Below are 19,834 nucleotides of genomic sequence, written 5' to 3' on the forward strand. Positions count from 1 at the left end.
ATGATTTAGAAGTCCTTTTTCTAAGACGTGGACTAAAAATCCTCCTGATATTTGCAGAAACGTCTGACCTCTGATCTGCTAATAAGGGTTTTTGCCTCATCGTTCCAAGTCCTCTCAGCAAGAGGGTTCAAATACTTATTCCCCTCAATTAAATGCAAATACATTTATATACATTATTTAACGTCAATTTCGTGATGATTTTCTATCTCTCACTGTTCAGATGAATCTACCATTTGGATGACAAACTGTCAATTTCTCCTCTGTATATTGAAACGTTTGGAAATGGATATAAAAATAAGATTTGTTGCAAAAAAAAGCATGACACTAAGAAAAATCTTTTAGGAATTACTGACATATCTTTGGAGCTTTTGCTTGCAGAGAGGTTTCACTCTTTCTTTGGTTTTTAATTTGCTGCCAAATATTGAGGCAGCGGTCATGAAGAAAAGCTTCAATTTCTCTGAGCAATGATGGAGAGGTAAATCCACTCGACTCCCTGCACTCCACGATTTCCCATAAAGGCTGTGTGATGTTCTGGTCCGGTGGTTGGCGAGGCCGTCCCAGGGTTCATGAAACCCCTGTACAATCTGCTTAGTGATGGCATCGTTTGAGACATTAAGCAGGGAAGTGTTTGCTCCAGTGCTCGTAACAACTCCCACCAGTCAGCTGCACAGCCGAGCGGCAGATCTGCCTGCTGAAGACTCCCATCCAAACACGATTATGAATTAAAACTGATAGAAGCATTAAGTCTGATTATGACTCATTCCTAATGACTCATTACTTTCCTGTTGAGGCACACTGCTCCCCACGCCAGCTTGCGTTTCTTTGTGACTCGAGTTTGAAGTGGAATTTTTTATCAAGGCTCTGCGTTCCAGCTGTTTGCAGAAAAGCTCCACCTGAACAGTTTCTTCTGAGACCTCGGGGCGCTGAATCGACTCCATCAATCCTCAAAGCTTCACTTTTGAGACGTTCAGCAGCTCCTCTCCACCTTAGTCCGCCGAGGGATTTAATGCTTCTTTTTTCCATTTAATCCCATTTCCACCTTTGTAAAAACTTTAGTGATGTAAGGACATCTATTTTTGTGTGTGAAGCCACACACAGTTATACAACCTCATAATTAGGACAAAGTAGAAGATTGCAGCAAATAAAAGTTTCACATAATATATATATACAGTACAAATATATAATAACAAGAAATCAAGATTAAAAAAAAACAAGTGCTTTTAATAGAGCTGAGAAAAACCACAATATTTCTAAAGGTTTGACATTCGGAATAGAAGATCAAAAACAACATAAACGTTGTTGCACAATAGAGGCTTTCAAACGGAGAATGCCAGATGAAATCCGTCAAGAGTAATTATGTCAGTGACATGCCTCTGCATCACTCTGAGGTATATGTGTCTCACACTGTTTCACACTCGAAAGTATTTCAGAAAGTACTTGCTGTTTACTTTTGAACTCCTATAGCCGCTCTCATACAACACTGAAGTCAGAGGAAAATATTTTTAGCTCATAGAAAACAAATTCTTGTCAGATTGTCTTTTGTAGAAAATATTTGCTCACTAATAAAAGTGAAAAACCAATGAAGTATTAAGACCCAGATTTTATTTCATTTTGGCTAAAAATTGCATTATCATCATTAAAAGATAATAGATCAAATAAATAAAAATAAAATAAAAATAGATCAAAAGATGATCAGAGGGGAACTTTAAATTCGAATGGCCTGACCTCTAATGTTTGAATGAACGTCCTTGCGTCATGGGCGCCGTTTCCTGCTCAGAAACCGATTCCGGCGCACTTTGAGGAGGCTCTTTGAAACAAACGTGTGAATTAGATGAACGTCCTGTGGCTTCATTCGGTTTCTTTGGCTTTTGTTGTCGTGTTCGGGGTCAGAGGAAATTTGCTCTGGGTCAATCTCAGCTGTGAAACTCACAGTATTGGAAATCTTTTCCGTGCTACAAAAGACATGGGCGTGTGGTAATTGAAGGAGCGATGTAATCTAAGTTTAATTTAGTGAGGCCCCCAGCAGGCGATCTAACCTGCTGAAAAGGAGCAGGGGCTCTTTTGTACTTCAGTTAGGGGTCCCTTAAGTTGGTTTCGAATTAGTTCAGGCTCAATTTTTGGTGTTGTTTGTGTTGTAATGAGAACAAGAATGTTGGTGTGGATTTTTCCAAGATACACACAAAGTACAGTAAGTATGGGTTTAAAATAGGAAAACTGAAGCTGTGGGGCTCTCTGGATTTGTCTCACAGTTGAGTGAAACTTCAGACTGAACACGTTTTTTCTGATTCCAAACAAATCTTCCATATTTTCTCCCGTCCTGACAGTCGTCTCACTGTTCACAGCGCCTCTTCTGAAGCAAGAGCACAGGCTTTTCCTCTCTGCGCTCAAACTTCAGAGAGGTTTTGTGACAGGCTGCCCGCGCCTCTGCAGTGGGACAGAGTCGCGAGCGGACCTCCTAATTCGCCGCTCACTTTCTGAGATAGAGTTATATTGATAGTACAGCGTGGATTAGAGGCGAGTGATACATGTGATCAGAGCAGAATGTTTTAATTTGAAGCCTGACTGCTCCCTCAGTAGTTCCCCTGCTTTTATTACCACAGAGAGAATGGATTTTTTTTTCAAATGAGTTTTTTAAAGGAGAGCCTGGGGTCCTTGTGGGAAATGACTCTATCTATCTCATTTTGAAATTTGCATGCTTTGAATAAATGAAGCAGCTCTAACATTCTTCTGTCAGAGCCATGCTTAATGTGTTTGTGTGGACGCCGTTATTGACGTGCGTTTGTTCTGTGCAGGTAGCTGGGCGTTAACAAACATGTTAACTTTGTCAGCCGCTCCCCGATTGTTATCAGGAGGTATTTTAATGATGCTCTCGTTGACTTGAATAGGTGAAGAAGATTAACCGGAACTTTCCAGTCAATCAGCAGGTGAGTCACTTATATGTCCCCTTTAATAGGCCATGTCCCACAGCCGCTATGTACATTTTGCTCAATTTCCACGCATGAAATTTCGGTCTTTCATGATACATGCGTGATATACGTACGTAATTCATGAGTGTTTCTTGCGATCGTCGATGTGCGCAATGTCCGTCGAGGGTTTCGGCTGACGGTTCTTTACGTGAATTTGGTTTTGAGCTGTTCAAAATCTTTTCTTGGTTGAGAATAAGTTTACGCTTACACGATGGTCCGGGTAAATACTCGATTCTGATTGGCTGCTGGGTGTGGATTATTGTGGATATTGTACAGGGATATTGCACGCCTAAAAAAGAAGTTTAGGTCACATAGCTTAAATGTTCTGTATCTGCGCTGGCTCCTGGACAAAAACAAGCAGTTAGAGGTGAAATTATTCTCTGAACTGAGGCTTTATTTAACCCATCGTGACGATCAGCATAGATGTCGCTTTCGTTTGCCCCTGCAGTCAAGATCGGAGATTGGAATAGTCCGCTTTTTGTGAAAAAAGTGATCCAAACCAACAAAATAAGTATAAAGTACTCAAAGCTGATTGAATATTTATATCTTTTGTAAGTGACCATAGTATAAGCGGGTTAATGGCCTTCGTAGTGTGCATTATCAGAAATGAACGCAATGACGCAAAGTGCGTTCATTTCCGCATCGCGTCGAACAGTTCATGCTTCCACGCTGTGCGTTCATTTTTGATAATGCACACTTTGTCTGCCATTAACTCTTACGTATTTTACGTAGTCTATACACATATAGTACATTATGTAAATCTTATGCAATTGTCCATGATTTTTGTAAGATGCAAACACAAATTTGTGGCTTTCCACGACCGTTCCACGTATGTCTAAAGGACCTTTTCACTCGTGTACTGGCGATGTATAACTTTTACGTCGTGTAAACGGTGCACACATTAAATTAAAATTACGTAGTTGAGGCATAAATCACTAATGAATTGCATATAAACAGCGCAATAATCATGCACGGTTCATGTTCTACGTTGAGTTACTTGTTCTTTGTGTTGTTTATTTGTACTTCTGCTTTGGTTTTAAATTTGTGATACATCTGTGAGAATTTCTCGTAAAAGCCACAACATTTAAAAAAAATGTCCCATGTACATTGACGTTTGACCGATTTTCATCCGTGCTATATGCGCAAAATGTACATAGTGGCTGTGTGACACGGCCTTATGCTGCAACAAACTTCAAGTTGTGTGTTTTTTCCTTTTTTTTTTTTTTAATGAGGACTTAATCTGCAAGTCTGTCAGTCAGAGACACGGTCCTTTATTGCCAGTTATTGCAACACTCAGAGATCTTACATCATTTAGGTCCATCTACTGAGACACGATCAGAAAACATCTTAAGTGCTTCAAGTCCGTTAACTCATCCTGTCATCTCCCGGCTTAAGCGTGGAGAGCTAAAGACGCGGTGAAGTTTGTCTTTATTATTTATTTGCTCTGCTTCGGCATCACAGAAGCATCATTGAGCATAAAGGAATTCCTTCTGGAAATGGAATAAAATGAGCTGTCCCCAATCTTTCACTGCCTTGTTTTGCAGATCCCTCAAAAAAACAACAAAAAAAAAAAACTGGAACTAAATAAGCATTTGACTCAGGCTGCGATCAGAGCCTGGCTTTAATTAATCTGTGCTGGTGTGATTTCTGAAATCACATCCCCAGACATCTTTTTTGAGCTTCTAATCCGTCATCTCTGATGATGATCAGGAGAGAATGAAAATATATTTTTGTTTGACACATTCTTAGACTTCTTTGTCCCTTTATTTACCATCATCTCCCAGTTATGCATATCAAAATCACGTCTGACTGTATGGCATGAAGTGTTAAAGTGATCTTTTTTCAAGTTCCTTTTGAATTTTTGCTCTTAGTGATGCAGTGATATTAAAAAATGTGTGTTTCACTATCCTCTGAAATTAATGCACATTAGTTTAAAACTATCACACAGCACTTTTTGTCCTTTTCGTTTAAAAAAGTAGTTTCAAAGTGAAGATTATTACAAAATCATAAAAAGAAAAGTTTCTAGTGGGAAATAAATAGAGTTTTAACAGCCACAGTTTTTAAAAATCTAAAAACTGTCATCAGTCGTCAGATCTGTAAACCTGACGAGTAACAATAACGGGGAATCTAGATAGTAAATTTGGATGTGAAGGCTGTCTGGTTATGGAAGGAGTGTTTTGACAGAGTTTGTGTTTTTTGTTTTTTTTTACACAACACTGCTTTGACAAGGCGTCAGAAGCTCCCCTTTGGGGGCTTTGGACAGCGATGTTGTGCTAGTTGCAGTTTAAATGGTGCTGTCTGTCCACTGCACACTGCAGACCAATATGTTTGCAGTAAACGACAAGTCCAATCACTCTGTTCTCACTTCTTATGTTCCCATTGATGCTTCGTCAAAAACCTTCTTTAAAATAGTTTTTTTTCACATTTACAGTTATATATATATAAAAATATGCAAAAAAAACATATTATAGATTTTGTGTACCGGTATATTTCTGTTATACATAAAATACAAAAAATACTAAAATCAAAGATGTCCATTTTCTGTAACATGTAGAATATTATGCGTTTTGAACTTAAATTAAATGATATTAAATGTATTTATTGACCCAAAAGCCATCTATGACACTTGTCTTATTTTGTAAAATTGTTGGAAACAAGGCTTACAAGGCCTATAAACTCAATAAATAAATAGCAAATCAATCAAGTTTTCTCATAAATATTGCAGGTTAATGTTATTAGACAAATACATTGTTTTAAAATAAAGTTTATATTTAAATTATATTATAGAGTTTATCTCAAAAAATGCAAATAACATGCGAGGAAAAAAGAGCTGATTTTGTTTTTGTTTTTTCAGCGCATGACAGGAAAAATATCTCATCTGTATAAAAATAAATAGTAAAAAAAACAAAAAAAACACTCATGTTCATTTTTAAGCCCATAATTGTCATATTTTGTTTGTAAATCGATAGAAATCTAAACCTTTTATTCTTTAATCAGTATTTTGATGCATTGTTTCATTTAAAATTTGTTTTTTTAATGTCGACACATTTTTAGTCGTTTTCATTGTGTCGCATTTGGCTTTTTAAAGAGTTGCTTTGATGACTAAATAAAACTACAACTAAAAGAATGATGGTTTGGCCGCCCGCCTCCAACCATCTCCTCACATAGATAAGTGAGCATCGCAGGTCAACGTTTTCCCGGGGCCTCTTGCAAATGCTTCGGCCGCTGCAGCACTTTCTGCCGCAGACTGAGTGAATGTAATTTTATTAGCTAAAGTACTTCAGTGGATCTGGCATCCGTACATATGAAAGCACGGCAGGATAATGGCAAACATAAGAGCACTTTTACTTTGACACAGACAGTTGCCCAGATTTCATTACAGCCATATTTCAGTTACTTGTTGTGTCGCTCTCATCCAGTAATGGACCCATTCCAAAGATTTCTGTCCATGGAGGACCTTTAACCATTTTTCTAGTTCCGCTGCTGCTGGAATTTAATTGTTTTTTGCATTTTCTTCCTATATTTATCAAAAATGTAATCAGTGTAATGTAATTAAGTCACCATAGAAAAAAACCTTTGGGTTTTAATTTCAGCATTTTGGTTAGCATCTTTATTAATAGACTACTTTCGTTCTAGATTTGACTCCACTTTCTCTGCTTATAAACACTGACATCATATAGAAAGTAACAAATTCCGCTCAGTTCAGAAAAGAACGGGCTGCAATCAGTAAATAAATACCACTACTTCTGGTTTTCGGACTCTGAATGTCCTGTAATCTTTACCTGTTGCCTGGCAACACTCCAGAGCCAAGAAAAGATCCATAATATTTGTCTTTGGCACCTTTTTATCCCTTCAGCTTCTGGCTTCTTTCTGGGGATTTTTTTTATTAAATGTTTGTCTTCCTTTTAGTGCAGTTTTTCTCACCTCCAATTGAAAGAGCAGATTATTATAGGACTATAACCAATAACGGAAGTTAATTCCAACTGCTCAGCTTTAATTTAAAAATGAAACGTTACTGGTTACATTGTTTTTTACTAACAAATTATTGTTGGTTTTATTCATATTGATGCGTGACCAACACCAAATCTAGATCAACTGACATGAAGGTGTAAAAAAACAGAGTTTCTCTTAGCATCTGCCTTTTTAGTTGATTTTTAAAATAATTAAAATAAAGTCCAGCTCTGTGTTCAGATGAAGTTCTGTTGGGTCTTGTGGTTTTCACAGTCTCAGCTGCATTAACTCTCGGTTTCCAGTAATTGCAGTCGTTTTTCTTCCAGTTAATAACCACTCTGTACATTTAAGATAAATTTTTTCACTATTGCCAAAGTCATGGTTTAAGTTTTTGACATATTTTTGTTCATTTATTAAATGGACTTAGTGTCCTTGAGTCTCTGTCTTTAACAGTTGGTTCTGATGGGATGCTGACTGGTAACGTTAGATTGGGGTTGTGAGCGTCTGTAAGCTAGCGGGACAGTTTGTAAACAGAGAGCCATAGGGGAGGGGAAGGGGAGCGGGGTTGCTCTACGCCAACAGTCCTGCCCATAACTCAGGTGAATTTCTGGTGAACTGCTGCCACTCTGCAGAAACAGTTCTAGAAAACATGAAGGTGTTTGATTTGGACTTAAAACGCCATGATCACATTTTAAAAGACTATTGGGAATGCTTTGAAAATCAATCAAAAGATGACCAGAGTGAGTCTTTAAATGCTAAACAACTATGAGGATTGGTGCGTTTTTTTTAGCTTTTTTTATTTAGTTTTGTGTTGTATTCAGTGACTGTCTCACCAAATGGACATTTTTTGTCTGTAATTGCCCCTCTTTTTTATTTTAAGCCCTGCTTAAATGTTCAGAAAATAAAACTTACCAAAACTAAAGTGTAAAATCAAAAGAAGCATAAGGAATCTAAAAAAAGGGGCTACTGTAAATGTTTTTTTAAAAATACGCTCTTTTAAATTTATCTTTACATCACTTTGGTCCTTTATGAGTTCTTTTAGACAGCTTTAGAAATAAAGTTGGACAGGCATGACGTTTGTGTATTTGACTTCATTTACTTTACCACCTATTAAAGTTTAAAACCACCTATATCATTAAATTACATCATACATTTAAATAATTTACATATAAAAACAGTATGGTTTTCCATGTTTCTCATGGTTTATTATAAAGCTGCAACTCTGCTTCAAGCAGACGAACCTCTCCACATTTATATTTTACGAAGATGAAAACCTGATATATTTGAATCTTTTTGCATTACAACGCTTATAAGGGTTCCTGTTTTCAAAGAAGTTATCAACACTCTTAAATGACTCCATCAGACTCCATCAGTTTGGGTTATATTTTCTAGCTCAAATGCTTTTCTTGCCTAAAGGCCTCAATGAAAATTATTATTCCTAAAAGACCAAAGCCACTCAGTTCCTTCCCATCACTAAAATACCTTTAAAGGGACTTTAGAATGTATTAATTCAGTTTTTTACTGTCTGGAAAGGTTTATCGACTAAACCTGCAGATGTAGATACCATGAGCAATGCAGCTCAAACAGGCGGATCGATTTCTGGCAGACAACCATCTTTTGACTCAACACCAGCATAAAAAAAGGGGGTCTTAAAGCCTTTGAACAACTTTTCAATTGATTCTGCAAAGAAAAATGCTCCCATTTGACTTGTCCTTATCTGCGTTTTCTTTCACCTCCTGGTAGATCATCTACATGGGCTGGGTCGACGAGAAGGAACAGGACTCCGTTCAGGATCGAATGTACACACCTAAGTTCCTCGCTTTGAGGGGTTCCTCACTTTTCAAGTTCACAGCACCCCCAGTAAGCCTTTGAATGCCTTTAAAGGCCGTGTCACACAGCAACGACGTACATTAGACGTGGAAATAGTAAGAAAAGTCGTGGTCTTTTCGTGAAATGTTCACAGATGGATGACGAATCAACCATGTCAAAACCACGGAAGAAGTACGAAAAAACCACAAGACGACGACACAATACGTAAATCATCCAAGAATTGTGCACGATTATTTCGTTGGTAATATATAATTCATTAGTAATTACATAATTTGAACGTGATATGTGCGCTGTATACGTGTTAAAAAAGTTATACATCGGTGGTACGTGTGAAAAGTCCCTTAGACAGACAAATTTGCGTATGCATCTTTCTAAAAAATTGCGTAAGATTTACATAACAATTGCGTATAAACATGTAAAATACATGTCAACTACGTAATTAGTAACCGACCAAAAATTTGGACCACTCAAAACATTCAGATAAAAACCCTGGCGGCCAAAACCCTCGACGGACATCTGTACACATCGATGAATGACAAACGCAATGAATTTCGTATAACTCACACAAAATTTTATAATTTTAAAAAAATATGCAAAAAAATGTATGTGGTGACTGTGTGACACGGTCATAAAGATGTGACGTGCATTGATCTTTGGTGGGGCCGATGGCGATCACGGAGCGTGTTTACATTTGGGCGATTATGACCAACAGGATTACGCCGTCGATATTACTTGAGATGGGAAGATTGATAGATAGCTGGAATTGCCTCCTTCCATATGAATGTGCTGATATAAATGGAAAATGCTAATGTGAGTGGATGGTGGAAGATAGGAGCCTGTGCGCTCTGAAGTCAAGACCAGCTTTTTTATTATTAATTAGCTCCTATGTGATGAATATTTCCTTTCACATGGCAAGACGACGGTGGAATTTAACAGATGCTGTTAAATTTTGAATTTGTTAAAGCGTGCAATCTGATTTAAGTATTTTTTGGAAGAACTAAAAGAGTTCCTTTTTTTATTCCGTCTTTTAAATTGATGTGACCTTTCCAGGTGACAACATGGGACTGGACCCGAGCTGAGAAAAGCTTTACTGTGTACGAGATCATGTCCAAGATTTTAAAGGTACGACTGTCTCTTTGTGTTATTATTCAATTCCCGCCGCATTTTAAGGAGCGTCTCTCTCAGGGGTGTCGCTGGGAGAATATAAAGAAGCAAAGTCAATGTGCAGACTGCGTATGACTCCTGCTCTCTGCGTTTGCATGAAGTCTTCTGCCGTCCCGCAGAGACGCTCAGGAAAGCTGTTTCTTCCTCTCTGCCACTTTGAATTTGAGAAATTTATTCATGCAATATCCAGGAACGCATTATGGCAAACTCCATTTATAGATTGGTGTGTAGGGCTGTGAGACAATACATCAAAGTAAACATGCTGTGTTAATAAGAGTCCGTAAGGCGTACCGGGAGGCTGCACTGCTGTTGCCCATCTGTCACCGTCCTCCTGTGTCATCTCAGGAAAATGACCTTCTGGACAAGAGGAGGCACTGCTTTAGCGTCCAGACGGAGAGTGGGGAGGACATGTTCTTCAGCGTGGAGCTGGAGTGCGACCTGCTGGTCTGGGAGAAGGCTTTTCAGATGGCCACGTTCCTGGAGGTGGAAAGAATCCAGGTGGGCGGTTCAGTTTCGTTTTTTTTTTCATGGCGTTTGCATTTGTTTACGGCTGGTGGTAACATCACATCCTGCTGTTCTGCAGTCTAAAACGTACGCTTGTATCATGGAGAGCCACCTAATGGGACTCACGATTGACTTCAGCATGGGCTTTGTGTGCTTTGATGCTGCTTCAAAGGTGAGTGCAGGACAGCCCCATATAATCAATATAAATATGGAAAGCAAATCCCCTCAGCCGAGGCTTTAGCACTGTGGCTCAGGGTGTGATGAAACTAATTGTGACACTCCGGCCTCCTTCCTTTTTTTCTTGCTTTGTTGCTGCTAACTTATTCTGCTCTCTGGGCTTTCTGGGACTGTGAGCACATTTGTTTTGAAGGCTGGTCTCCCTCCAGCTCAAACCTCTCACTCCTGCCTGCAGCTCGAATTGGCCTTTCCCCAAGTCTGGGAGCCATGCAGACTCCTCCTCTGGTGAACATTATGTGGATGAGCAGGACACAAGCGCTGCCATATTGTTCTCTAAGAATTTGGCCCTAATTCCTGCAGTGTGAAGCAACAATGCCCCCCTAAGGATCCTCATTATGCTGCCAGAGTATTGTTTATTGAGAGAAATGCACCAAACACAATGTAAACTGCAATTGCAAACAATACAAGGAGTCGGATTAGTCAATAATTGAAAGCTGCTGTTGGCAAATATGAAAAAGCATGTTGGCCTCATTCAGAAACTCTGCAAGTTGAGCTGTAATCTGTCGACTCTGAAGACGTTTCAGTTCATATCATGTCACAGGGAGCAAAGATCTCTCCACCAGAAATTACTATTATTATTCATGCTCTTTATGTGTTTGATTATGCCACATTTGTTCTCACTTTCAGGGACATGAATCCATACAACCCTAAGGCGATAATCGCCCCTCTAATTTGATATGTTACAACATTAAACATGCAAAGTGGAGCAGTTTTGTGAAGCCATTTCAGTCGTAACTTTAATTTCTCTAAAAAGTAAAATAATGGACCTTTTCTAAGCTGCTTCTATTAGACTGAAATTGAATCAAAAGCTCACTTTGATTATCTTTTGATTCATTGTAAAACCGCTTTGTTGCCGTTTTTAGCCAAATATGAAAAACCTGTGTTGTTTTCTAGGTTTCTGCTGTTGTGGGCGGGACTGTTGGCTCGGAGCAACCCCGCCCCCCTTTGCCCTCCCTTTTGCTGAGAGCTCTCTGTATTACATGTTTTCCTTCTAGCTTACAACCCCTCACAACCGCAATACCACTACCAGTGCAACAAATAACGTAACAAATACAATTCTTTTTAACCTGAATTTTTTTTCGGTTGCTCCCCACTCATAAAGATTTGAATAAAGAATTCCTCAGAAATGCAATTTTGAGCTTAATTTTTTTGAATATGTCCTCCAACATCAGAAGTGGTGTTAACAACACCAAAAACACAATTTTTTTTGGCAATTAAGCAAATAATCTAAAAATACAGTACAGTAAAACTTCATTTTAACTTGAATTTTTATTTAAGTAACATAATTCTCATTTAGGACAAAATGCATTACTGTCTTAAATTATTTGAACTACTTCATTAGTATTTTTTAAAAAATGACAAAATGTCGTTTAGTGCTTTAATGTTTTTTTTAAAAAGCAGAAATTCTTCTAGTTTCCAAAAATGTCAACATTTTTGCAGTATTGTATTTGCTTCTCATTTTAAGTAAACCAGAGAAATTTTCTCCTTAACTAAGATTCATTATGAAACCCATTTTTTAGAAACTAATTAGCCATTTGCTGTGTTCAGGTGAGGATTCTGCAAAGCACTGACACTTTTTTTGTGGAAAAAAATTAGATTAAAGGCAAAATGCCATAAAAATACATCATAGTCATCTTTGTGTAGTTTTGTTATTTATTTAACTAAAAGAGTTTCTCTTTGATGTTTTATTAAAACTCATGAAATGTTTTGAACCGAGCATCTCAATTTCATAAAGAGCAGCACTTGAAGTTAAAGAAATTCCTTGTTTAGGGCTTCCCAAACAGAACAGTGCTTGAAAAAGAGTGCAGGAGCAGTGCAGAGCATGTCCATTCTTAGCCTCCTCCTTTATAATGAGTCATTTTGCCAGAGCAGTTTTGACAGTGGTGTCTGCCAGTGGGATGTCAACAAGAGATCCACTGAGTTTCCAGAAGCCTCCGTGCTTCTTTTATTCTCCTCTTCTGTGATTGTTTGATTGGATTGGGATCTGGAGACGGAGTCTCCTTATTAGACCGGGTTCCTGCAGCCTTCCAGGAGTATTTTACAGTTGTGGTTGTGAAAAACCTCCACATAAATCCGGGGCACGCGTTTCTCGGCAAAACATTGGATCGTTACAAGATGATAACTGTTATTCACTTAAACTGCCGGTGGTTTTATTGATGTGGTAATTGGTGTTTTCTGCAGGGCAACAGTTGAATCATTTATAATGTGCTGTTTTTACTCAAACTCGCTGAGCTTTTATCCAGAAAAAACAATAGTGACGTGACACAAACATATGAATATCAGTGTTTTATTCGGTTGATTTGTAAAGCAACAGTTACATAGATAAATGGTCTTTAGAAGAGACAAACATTTATTTATTTGATTGAGTTAAATTATGTTCAAATGATATATTTCAATTAAAAAAATCCAGGGTTGTTGGTTTTATCCTGTTACTTGCAAGCAGCGGACGACTGCAGATCAAAACTCCCTTTGGATGGAAGTGTTCAAAAGTATAGAACACAGGATAGTTTTCCCTTATTATGAGGACAAAAGTCTACCGGTTGAACAAATATTTGTCTCGGTAAGAGATCTCAAATTAAGTTGGGATGTTCTGCCCTTTTACGACAAAATAAAATCTTGTAATCAGCTATAAAAACTCATATTTAAGATTATTGCTCTGTTGTTTTGCAATATTATCTCTAAAAATAGGCATTTATCGCTCAAAGATACAGTAAATACATTCCATTCATTTAATACATACATTCCAAAAATTCCATTCAACAGTCAAGTTTGTACACGACCATAATCATCTTAAAGACTAGAGTTAGACATTTCAAGACAAATGAATGAGGAGTGAATGAATAATGGACACAATGTGAGCGCTTTGAGCGTCTGGAAAAGCGCAGAAAAATCTAATCCATAAAAAAAAATTTAAAAAAATTAGTGAAAGTCAAAGAAAACTTTCCAGTTTCTTTAAAAAGTCAAGCAAGTCTGTTTCCTGAAATAAACACTACTCACTATTCACTAATAAAACTATTACTTAAAGTCAAAACAAAACTTTTTTTATTAGAGAGATTACTTAAAAAAGTTATTTTTAATGTAAAATGACTCTACAAGAGATTTATCGTCTTAAAACAGATTGTTACACTAAAAAGTTACTAGTTAGTGAGTTTTGTCTTATAACAAGTGTCGTAAAGTAGTAAAACTACAAAACTTGAGAGAAATACTTTGGGGAATTTTGTGTTTTTGTAGATGGAAAGCAGAAATCAGACTCAGTTTGGACGACCTTCTGCTGTGATGTTTCGGCTCAAGTTGACATGAACGTCACTGATGATTTTCACAACCAAAAAAGTTGCTCAGTCTCTTGTTTTTATCTCGCCACGGTCTGGCGATCACCTTTACCAAACCGTCTTGTATTTTCACTACTTTCCACCTCACAGAATCCACTTTTTTTACTGGTGGGCCACAAAGGGTTCTAAAATTTGACAGAAAGGATAGAAATAACACAGAATCCAATTTTTATTTTGACAGAAAATTGAAAGATTTATTTCAAAACTGAACAATTTGGAGTTTTTATTTCAAAACTGTGGTTTTCTTTCTGATTTTAATACCAATTGCACAAAAGGGTTGAAGTCCCTCAAGGAAAAACGCAAACTTGAGAAACGCTGCATTCATGTGGTGTCGGAAATATGATTGTCTGACTCGGAAAACACACAGGATTAGGATTATCAATGAAAATTGTTCCAGTTTGGTGGCCGTGTCGCATTTGGCCCTTGGGCCTTAGTTTGCCTACCTCTGGTCTACATTTTACAAACAAAACCTTTCCAAAGTGAATAATATCATAAAAAAGTGATCACATCATAAACGATCAGTTATTCTGTTGAAGTATTAGTATATACATATATACATTAGCAAATTAAAGACACAACTTGTGCCAAATAAAAAACAAAAATCAAAAGTTTGTCTAAAGACAAAAGAAATGTTTGGACATGTTAAATACTTAAACTTGGCTGGATATGACTGAATAAAAAATAAATATAAAAAGTTCCAGACAGTCTACGCTGAGAGAAAACATAGTTTAGATCATGTTCAAAATCAAATCAAATCAACACAAGGAGAGCTTAAGGGAAACTGAACAGCCTTGCAAACACTTTGAGACGATTTGGAAACTCCATCACAAATGACATTTACATTTTGTCGCCGGTATAACCCCAAGGCTTTTGCAGAAACGGCTGCATATCAGCAGTAGAAGCTTAAGGATGAAAGGCAGATTTCTGTCTTTTCTGAATCCGCTAAAATCAGGAGTCTTTGTGTTGTTTGATCTTCTTTTTCATGAAATATTTTCTCAAAAAATGCAAAGTGGATGAAGGTTTCTTTTATTTTACTATAGAAACACAACAGCTTCTGTAGTAATATTGATGTACTAGCAGGTACTTGGTCAGTTCGGCGTGTCGCATCACTACCGATTCTGCTAATATATGACTAAAAGATGCACAAAATTAATTTTAAAAAATGCACAAAACTTTATTTATAAATTTCAGTTTTTAAGTACCATTATAGTTTTGATTTCCTTCTATTTCTGGTGGCTTTGCTGCTTTTTTTCCCCTGACCATCTCTTTATTTCACTTTTGTTTTTATTTGGGGCTTGCTTACAGCATTGGATCAACGTTATATGTTTTGACTTGTATATAAATCATCAAAATTCTACCTCTTTTAATGAATTTATTTTGAAAGTTTCAAACTGCATCGTCTCAGTTTTTATTATTGATGCTTTTTCCTGGAAACATTCTTGTTGCCTTTAAAGATTAATAAATGCAAATAGAAGGAAATGTGTATGTTTTTTATCTTTGACTTATATCTACCTAAAGAAAAAAGAGAGAACATTTGTTGATGGATGAATGTTTCTTTCATTTTTTTACTGAAACACATCAGACTCTGCAGTTATACTGACTTACTGGCAGGTTGGTCAGTTTGGCATAATTTCTCAGCTCTTTATCACGTCCTATCACTATGTACTTCAGCTAATACATAAAAGATGCACTAAATTAATAAATAAAATCACAAAACGTGTTTTACTAACTTTTACTTTTAAAGTAAATAAAATTCAAAGTAAATGTACTCCTGTTCCTGGGGATTCATCTGCTTTATAATCTTAGATTTAGCTTTAATCCAAGGTTTATAGTCCTTGACTTCCTTAATTAAAAAATCCAGTGCTCACCTCATTTTTCATGTCACAAATACGCTCTTTTTACAAAAATCTCTTTTTTGTCTGCTCCTGATTTACAACGATTTGAGGAAGAAATGCAATTTTTATGCCACCATCATGAAAAATAATAATAATAATAATAATAAATTTAATTTCAAGCGCCTTTCAAGTCACCCAAGGTCGCTGTACAAGGTTAAAATAAGAAAACAGAATAAATGCCACAACAATAAGCCGAAGACACCATTTTCTTTGTAACAGATCTTTAAAACACATCAGAGCATCCTTCTTTGTAGAAATTTAATATAAAATGCAAGCATAAGCAGTGTTAGTGGAGAGTCATGCAGCATAGCACATGCAAACCTCTTCACTGCACTTCCTGGTTCATCCCCACTGATAAGGAGCTTGTGAGATGATCCCATCTCATCTGTCAAGGTAACTGAGTTTCAGAGAAACAGTCGAACTGACTCCTACAGTTGGAAGTTTTGGGAATATATGTCTCCATTTTTAAGTAATTCATTGTAAACGTCTGATGCGTAAAAATGGGCTAATGGATTTTTTTCTGCACATTTGACCACATTGCAGCTGCTGTGTGATGTTCAGGGGCTGCAAGGAAATGCATGGAAATGGACTGATCTATTTGTCGTTTGCAGGCGGTTTTGTGGAGGTACAAGTTCTCCCAACTGAAGGGATCATCTGACGACGGAAAGAGCAAGATCAAGTTTTTATTCCAAAACCAAGAATCCAAATCTATCGAAGCAAAGGTGAATGCAGGTTTAGAATTCCGGAAATGTCAAATTTATCCTAAAAACCGTCTCCATTCAGACATGACTGTTCTCTTTTCTCTTTCAGGAGCTGGAGTTCTCAAACCTCTTTGCTGTACTTCACTGTATTCACGCTTTTTTTGCTGCCAAAGTTGCTTGTCTGGACCCCGTGTTTTTGGAGAGCCAAGGCACGGCAGCAAACGCCGGGATTCCCTCTCTGTCCAGTCTCTCCTGCAACTCACAGACGCCCAAACTTAAATACACCACCTGACAGGTGCTGCCCTCCCTGGAGCCTGCAAACAGTCGTGAACGTGGCCTAAAAAAAGTGAACCGGAGCTCTGGAAAACGATCACCTTTTGACTGTCAGACAGCGGCGCGTGACGAGGGAATAAAAGGTCTGTCCGGAAGTGCTCTGCTGGAAATCCCAGGATTTCTGGAAAAACTTTGGACCTGACTTTGAATCTTTAACTCGCCTAGAGACTCTACAATATAAAAACGTGCAATTAAAAGTATTTTTAAGTGAATTTGTCTTTCTTTGAATTATAGTACTTATAGAACACATCGTTATGGAAAATGCAGTACTTTTCCCATCTCTTTTTCTATGTAACTCTGTTAAAAACCAGGGGTCAGATGCATAAAACTGTAGTTTCATGAATAAAACTCCATCGTTTCAGTTCAATTTCAAAATCTGTTTATTTTTTTCTAGCAAAAGTCAAAAGGATGAAAGCAGTAGTAAAGGCAAAAAGCACAATGTTATGTAAACGCTATTGTTGAAGCAGAGGCAATACATTTGCAACCAAAAAAAGAAGATAAGCAATTAATTAAACTAAAATTCTGACAGATCTCCAGCTAATAAACTACCATTTTTGAACCGACAAGTATTTAAAGCTTTGCAGATACATATACAGCTATTACAAAAATAAAAATCTGCAATCGTTTTCTGTCACTTTCTTATTTCTATTCAAACAAACCTGCTTTTACACACTTTTCCTTTTCCAAATGCAGGAAAATATATGCCTGTTTTTTTATGTTATAGTGTGTGTGCATCATTTACACACCTGCCCCCTGCAGTTACAGCTGAACAACATTGAGCCCTTTCATCCACTTAAAATTCTGCTTCATTTGAGCAGGGAAATTTCTACCAAAAAACAATATATATAAGGAACAAATTCTATCTTTTGTACTGTATGAATTAAAATGTATTTTCCTTCTAAATCCAACAATTTTTTTTTTAATTAAAACTTCAGAATACTTCAATGTGCTGTAGGGGAACATCCTTACTTTTTATACGTAAACACATACAGGTGAATTTGTACGTTAGAAGCCTTCATTTAGTGTGACTACACTTGTTTTCTGGATCCTTTTTTAGACTGACTGTGTTGAAATGTTCTCCTTTCACAGAAATTTTTTTGAAAAGTTGATTATAAGCATCCTTTGTGACATTTCCCCCTTCAGCTTAACCCTTGTGCTATCCTAGGCACTTTAACGTTGGGAGTTGGGTCATCTAGACCCACTAGACAGTGCACTGAACCTTTTTTCTTCAATGATTTGTGATCTTCACACATTACATGAAATATTTCCACTTTTATCCACCTTTGTCATGGTAGGAAGAACACATCAATGTAAGGGTGGGGTGATCTAAAATAGCACAAGGGTTAATCATATAAATACAAATAGAGACTCACACATTCTCAGAAAAATAGATATTTTTTGATGGTATGATTTTTAATTTCTGCCCTCCACATAGATTTATTTTATTTTACACCAACGGTGCATAGAATTTCCCCTTTACCTTGTAAATTTGAATGAGAAATAAGTAATCAGGAAATATGTAGCATCCAGGCTTGTGCAGCCCTTTAATTTCCTTTTGCTTGAAATGATTTAAACGCTGCGAACTGGCAGCTAAAGCTGTACTATCATATTTCGTGGAGAGTTTTTGTCAATTAGTGTAATTAGTGATGCTCTTAGCTGTCATCCAAACAGAAGAGGCCCAGGGTAAGTAAACACTTGAGAATAGTAAGTGAACTGGACTCCTCTATACTGTCGTCTGATGGAAAAAGAAAGCTCTATGCAATGAAAGTCTTTCGTTCTTTAGTGCTTTAAATTGATCCTGGAGAATTCAGCTTGTAATACAGGAGGTTATTTTACAAAGATGTTTTACTATTTACAAACATGCTGTATAAAAAAACTAAAATAAATGAGAGTGGGTTTTTTTGTGGGTCAGTAATGACTTTACTTTGCAAGTTAAAGTTCCACGTTTGTTTGTTTTTCGCTTTTTCGTTTATTTTAACATTTAGAAAAAGGAAATTCTCTAAAGGCTAAAAAAAAATATTCCTGGAGATGTCATCCAATAAGCTATCCCTGCCAGGGTTTGAGAAATAAAACTTTTATAAGAATAAATGAAAGATGCTGTTTACTCCTGACAGTTGGGGAAATGTCTGCCCTTCCTCCGTGTTCTTCCTCTTTTTTCCTTTCTGAATCTCACAAACCTTAAAGCCTCCAGTTTATTGTAATTCCACTCAGTAATAAAAAAAGAAAAACATTTTTATGGGTCTCTGTTTTTAATATTCTTTCCGTTTTGTAACATTTTGTAATTGGTTTGAGACTAAATAATCCTCAAATTTAAACCCGGAGGCTAATCTGTTTTTATGACGAATAATGCATTAATACGTTGTAACCCTTGTGCTATCCTAGGCACTTTAACATTGGGAGTTGGGTCATCTAGACCCACTAAACAGTGCGCTGAACCTTTTTCTTCAATGATTTGTGATCTTCACTGGTGTCCATGGATTACATGAAATCTTTCCACCTTTATCCACGTTTGTCATGGTAGGGAGAACACGTCAATGTAAGGGTGGGGTCATCTAAGGTAGCACAAGGGCTAAAACAAGAATAACACACAAAGAGATGACTGTATTTTAACCACACTCCTCTACGGTGCAAAATGTTTTGTATCTGCTATGTTTTAACCCATCAGGGCCTTAGGTCCAGATGCTTTATGTCACCCTGTCCTATTTACATGTTTTACTTGTTTTTTAGATTAACCCTTGTGCTATCTTAGATGACCCCACCCTTACTTTGACGTGTTATTCGTACCATGACAAAGGTGGATAAAGGTGGAAAGATTTCATGTAATCCAATGACACCAGTGAAGAGCGCAAATCATTGAAGAAAAAAGGTTCAGCGCACTGTCTAGTGGGTCTAGATGACCCAACTCCCAACATTAAAGTGCCTTG

The 19,834-nt window shown here is 37.1% G+C and overlaps 1 protein-coding gene across 2 annotated transcripts in view; it reads left to right on the top strand.

The window, feature by feature from the left end:
* Nucleotides 1-17,536, top strand: part of sntg1 (syntrophin, gamma 1) — a 61,247-nt gene extending 43,711 nt beyond the window's left edge. The window contains exons 13-19 of one of the 2 annotated variants that reach the window (XM_004079482.4): nt 2,886-2,924; nt 8,661-8,777; nt 9,798-9,869; nt 10,257-10,409; nt 10,495-10,587; nt 16,488-16,598; nt 16,687-17,536. In XM_004079482.4, coding sequence (XP_004079530.1) covers nt 2,886-2,924; nt 8,661-8,777; nt 9,798-9,869; nt 10,257-10,409; nt 10,495-10,587; nt 16,488-16,598; nt 16,687-16,869 — 768 coding nt within the window. In that variant the 3' untranslated portion in view covers nt 16,870-17,536. The remainder of the gene's footprint in view (nt 1-2,885; nt 2,925-8,660; nt 8,778-9,797; nt 9,870-10,256; nt 10,410-10,494; nt 10,588-16,487; nt 16,599-16,686) is intronic. The other variant, XM_078934087.1, reaches the window with a different exon arrangement.
* The last annotated feature ends 2,298 nt before the right edge of the window (nt 17,537-19,834 follow it).

The sequence above is a fragment of the Oryzias latipes genome, chromosome 17 (assembly GCF_053564925.1).
Source record: "Oryzias latipes strain Hd-rR chromosome 17, Olatipes_Hd-rR_3.1".
Lineage (NCBI taxonomy): Eukaryota > Metazoa > Chordata > Actinopteri > Beloniformes > Adrianichthyidae > Oryzias > Oryzias latipes.